We start from the raw sequence: 2500 nt of genomic DNA on the forward strand, positions 1-2500 counted from the left end.
AAGCGTGAAATGTGCAGTAAAGAGTTCTCAGACAGAGATAGTTTAATAGCACATTTACGACCTCTGGCATCTAGACACAATTCACCAGCATGTATCCAACATCATAAGGTGATGGATCATAGGCAGCATCTGAAACTCCTGTACCTCTTGTATTTAAGGAAAAATAAAAGGCAATGCAGAGTCCATTGGATTCACCCAATCAATGAACAAAGAGATAAACTGGGAGCATTTGCCATGCTATATAAAGAACTGCGGAGTAATGGTGTGAAATTCTTTAATTATTTTTCTATGTCCATGGACACTTTTGATGAACTCTTACAGTGCCTACATCCTTGTTTGAAACATGAAAATACCAAAATGAGGGATGCTATTCCACCTGTAGAGAGGTTAGCAGTTACCATCAGGTAAGATATAGTTGTGCAGGACTGGCAAAGGGAACTCAACAATTTGCAATAGCAAATAAAACTTTATTTTAGAGTTGTTATCAGTACATGAATAAATTTAAGAAATATTTAATGACTTTAGTAAAATGAAAAACACAGTACTAGTAGATGACTTATTTAACATATCTGAAGAATAATGATTAGGTAATGTTAGTGCATATCTTTGATGTGGTAGGGTTACGTATACAAGTCTGGTGGTTCCAAAGACTGCAAGCCATCTCTTACATTTTTCAAAACATTTAAAACACCCATTTGAAATTGTAGAATTTGCTCTTCATTTAGGTTTTCTAGTGAAGGAATAATACCTTTGAAAAAGCAAATGTGGCGGTTTTCCGGTGCCTCCAAGGTGTCAAGTATTTTCTGTTCGATTCCATCCAACTTTCTTTTCTTACCTAGTTTTGTATAATGTGGGGGATTGATTTCTTCAGGTGATATGATATCAGTTTCAGAGGGTTCTGTATTCTCAGACATAGAACAGGACACCTTTTCCTTTGGAATAATATTTTTCTTTACAAAGTCTGGTTGTTGCTCACACACATACTGGCCAGTTTGTTCAGGCATCCTCCTTTGTGCTTTTAGACTGCATTCATTGATGTTTCTCATTTTCTTTGTAAAAAGCCAGCCTGAAATGAAATATTTTAAAATGTATTTTTATATATATATATATGTGTGTGTGTGTGTGTGCACATGTATGCACATGTATGCACATGCATACATATACGCATACACGCAAACACACACGCACACGCACACGCACACGCACACGCACACGCACACGCACACGCACACGCACACACACACACACACACACACACACACACACACACACACACACACACACACACACACACACACACACATGCACAACATACAAAATTACATTGTGAGGTGTACATTGGTTAAATTTTATGATGCACTAAAATTATATATAGTTGGTTAAATTTTACAACATACTAAAGTTATATATAATCTCTTCCAGGTACCTAGTAAGTGGCAGTACAATTACAGACTTGCACTATGCCTTCAGGATGGGAAAATCTACTATATCTGGCATTGTAAATTCTGTATGCCAAACCATCTGGGCTGTTCTTCAGGAAAAATGCATTCCTAAGCCTTCACTACAGCAATTGCAGAAAACAGCTCAAGGCTTTAAGACGAAAGCAAATTTCCCACATTGCATTGGTGCTGTGGGTGGTAAACGTATGAAGACTATCAAACCTCAAGGAAGTGGGTCAATGCACTTGAACTACAAAGACTATTTTTCCATAATGCTGATGGCAGTAGCAGATTCTGAATATCGTTTCACTTTTGTGGACATTAGATGTGTCGGTAGTGATTGTGATTCTTCTATTTTTAAACACACCTCCTTCTGGAAAAGTATTGATGAAAATGAACTTCCATTTCCTAAGCCTAAACCCCTGCCAGGTATAGAGCATCCATGTGTACCTTATGTTCTTCTGGGTGATGAAGCATTTAGTCTTCACACTAACTTGATGAGGCCTTTTAGTGGCAGACAGTTAAGTATTACAAAGAGAGTCTTCAATTACCGCTTAAATAGAACAAGACGTTGTGTAGAACATGCATTCAGTCTGCTAAGTAGTAAGTGGAAGATATTTCATCGTCCTCTTAATGTGTCTCAAGAACTTGCTATGAATGTCATCAAAGCTTGTTGTGTGTTACATAATTTTGTCCTAGAGCGAGACGGCTACAATTTTGAAGAAACACTTACAATAACTGGTCTAGATGATGTTCCCCGTGCATTATCAGTGCGATCCGGAGCTTCGGCCAATGATATCAGAAAGTCATTTGCAGACTATTTTATGAGTGAGCATGGTTCACTGTCATGGCAGTCATCAAAAATATAATGATAGTAGCTGTATAGGTAAGCAAACAGTTATATAGTCTATTTATTAAGATATGTAACATTTGCTCTCTAGGACTGAAAATTTTAAATTGTTAAAAAAAAAAGTATACTGGTTGCAATAAATTGTAACTATGAAATAAACTGGTATTTGTTAACCTGAGCCTACTGTCATATAGTATACTGAGAAAATATT

The 2500-nt window shown here is 36.8% G+C and overlaps 2 protein-coding genes across 6 annotated transcripts in view; one reads left to right on the forward strand and one right to left on the reverse strand.

Annotated features, from left to right (window-relative positions):
- LOC122264324 (uncharacterized) overlaps positions 1–2448 on the forward strand; it is a 3255-nt gene extending 807 nt beyond the window's left edge. Inside the window, exons 1-2 of the mRNA XM_086543403.1 lie at positions 1–404; positions 1423–2448. The exon at positions 1–404 is cut by the window's left edge and continues 807 nt beyond it. Coding sequence (XP_086399529.1) covers positions 1–404; positions 1423–2308 — 1290 coding nt within the window. The 3' untranslated portion in view covers positions 2309–2448. The remainder of the gene's footprint in view (positions 405–1422) is intronic.
- Positions 447–2500, reverse strand: part of LOC122264326 (uncharacterized) — an 11210-nt gene continuing 9156 nt past the window's right edge. For all 5 annotated transcript variants that reach the window (XM_086543408.1, XM_086543409.1, XM_086543407.1 and 2 more), the window contains one exon: positions 447–1066. In XM_086543408.1, the coding sequence (XP_086399534.1) occupies positions 621–1066 (446 nt within the window). In that variant the 3' untranslated portion in view covers positions 447–620. The remainder of the gene's footprint in view (positions 1067–2500) is intronic.

This window comes from Penaeus japonicus, unplaced genomic scaffold (genome assembly GCF_977035675.1).
Source record: "Penaeus japonicus unplaced genomic scaffold, GWHDUDI00000001_assembly GWHDUDI00000013, whole genome shotgun sequence".
In the NCBI taxonomy this organism is placed as follows: domain Eukaryota; kingdom Metazoa; phylum Arthropoda; class Malacostraca; order Decapoda; family Penaeidae; genus Penaeus; species Penaeus japonicus.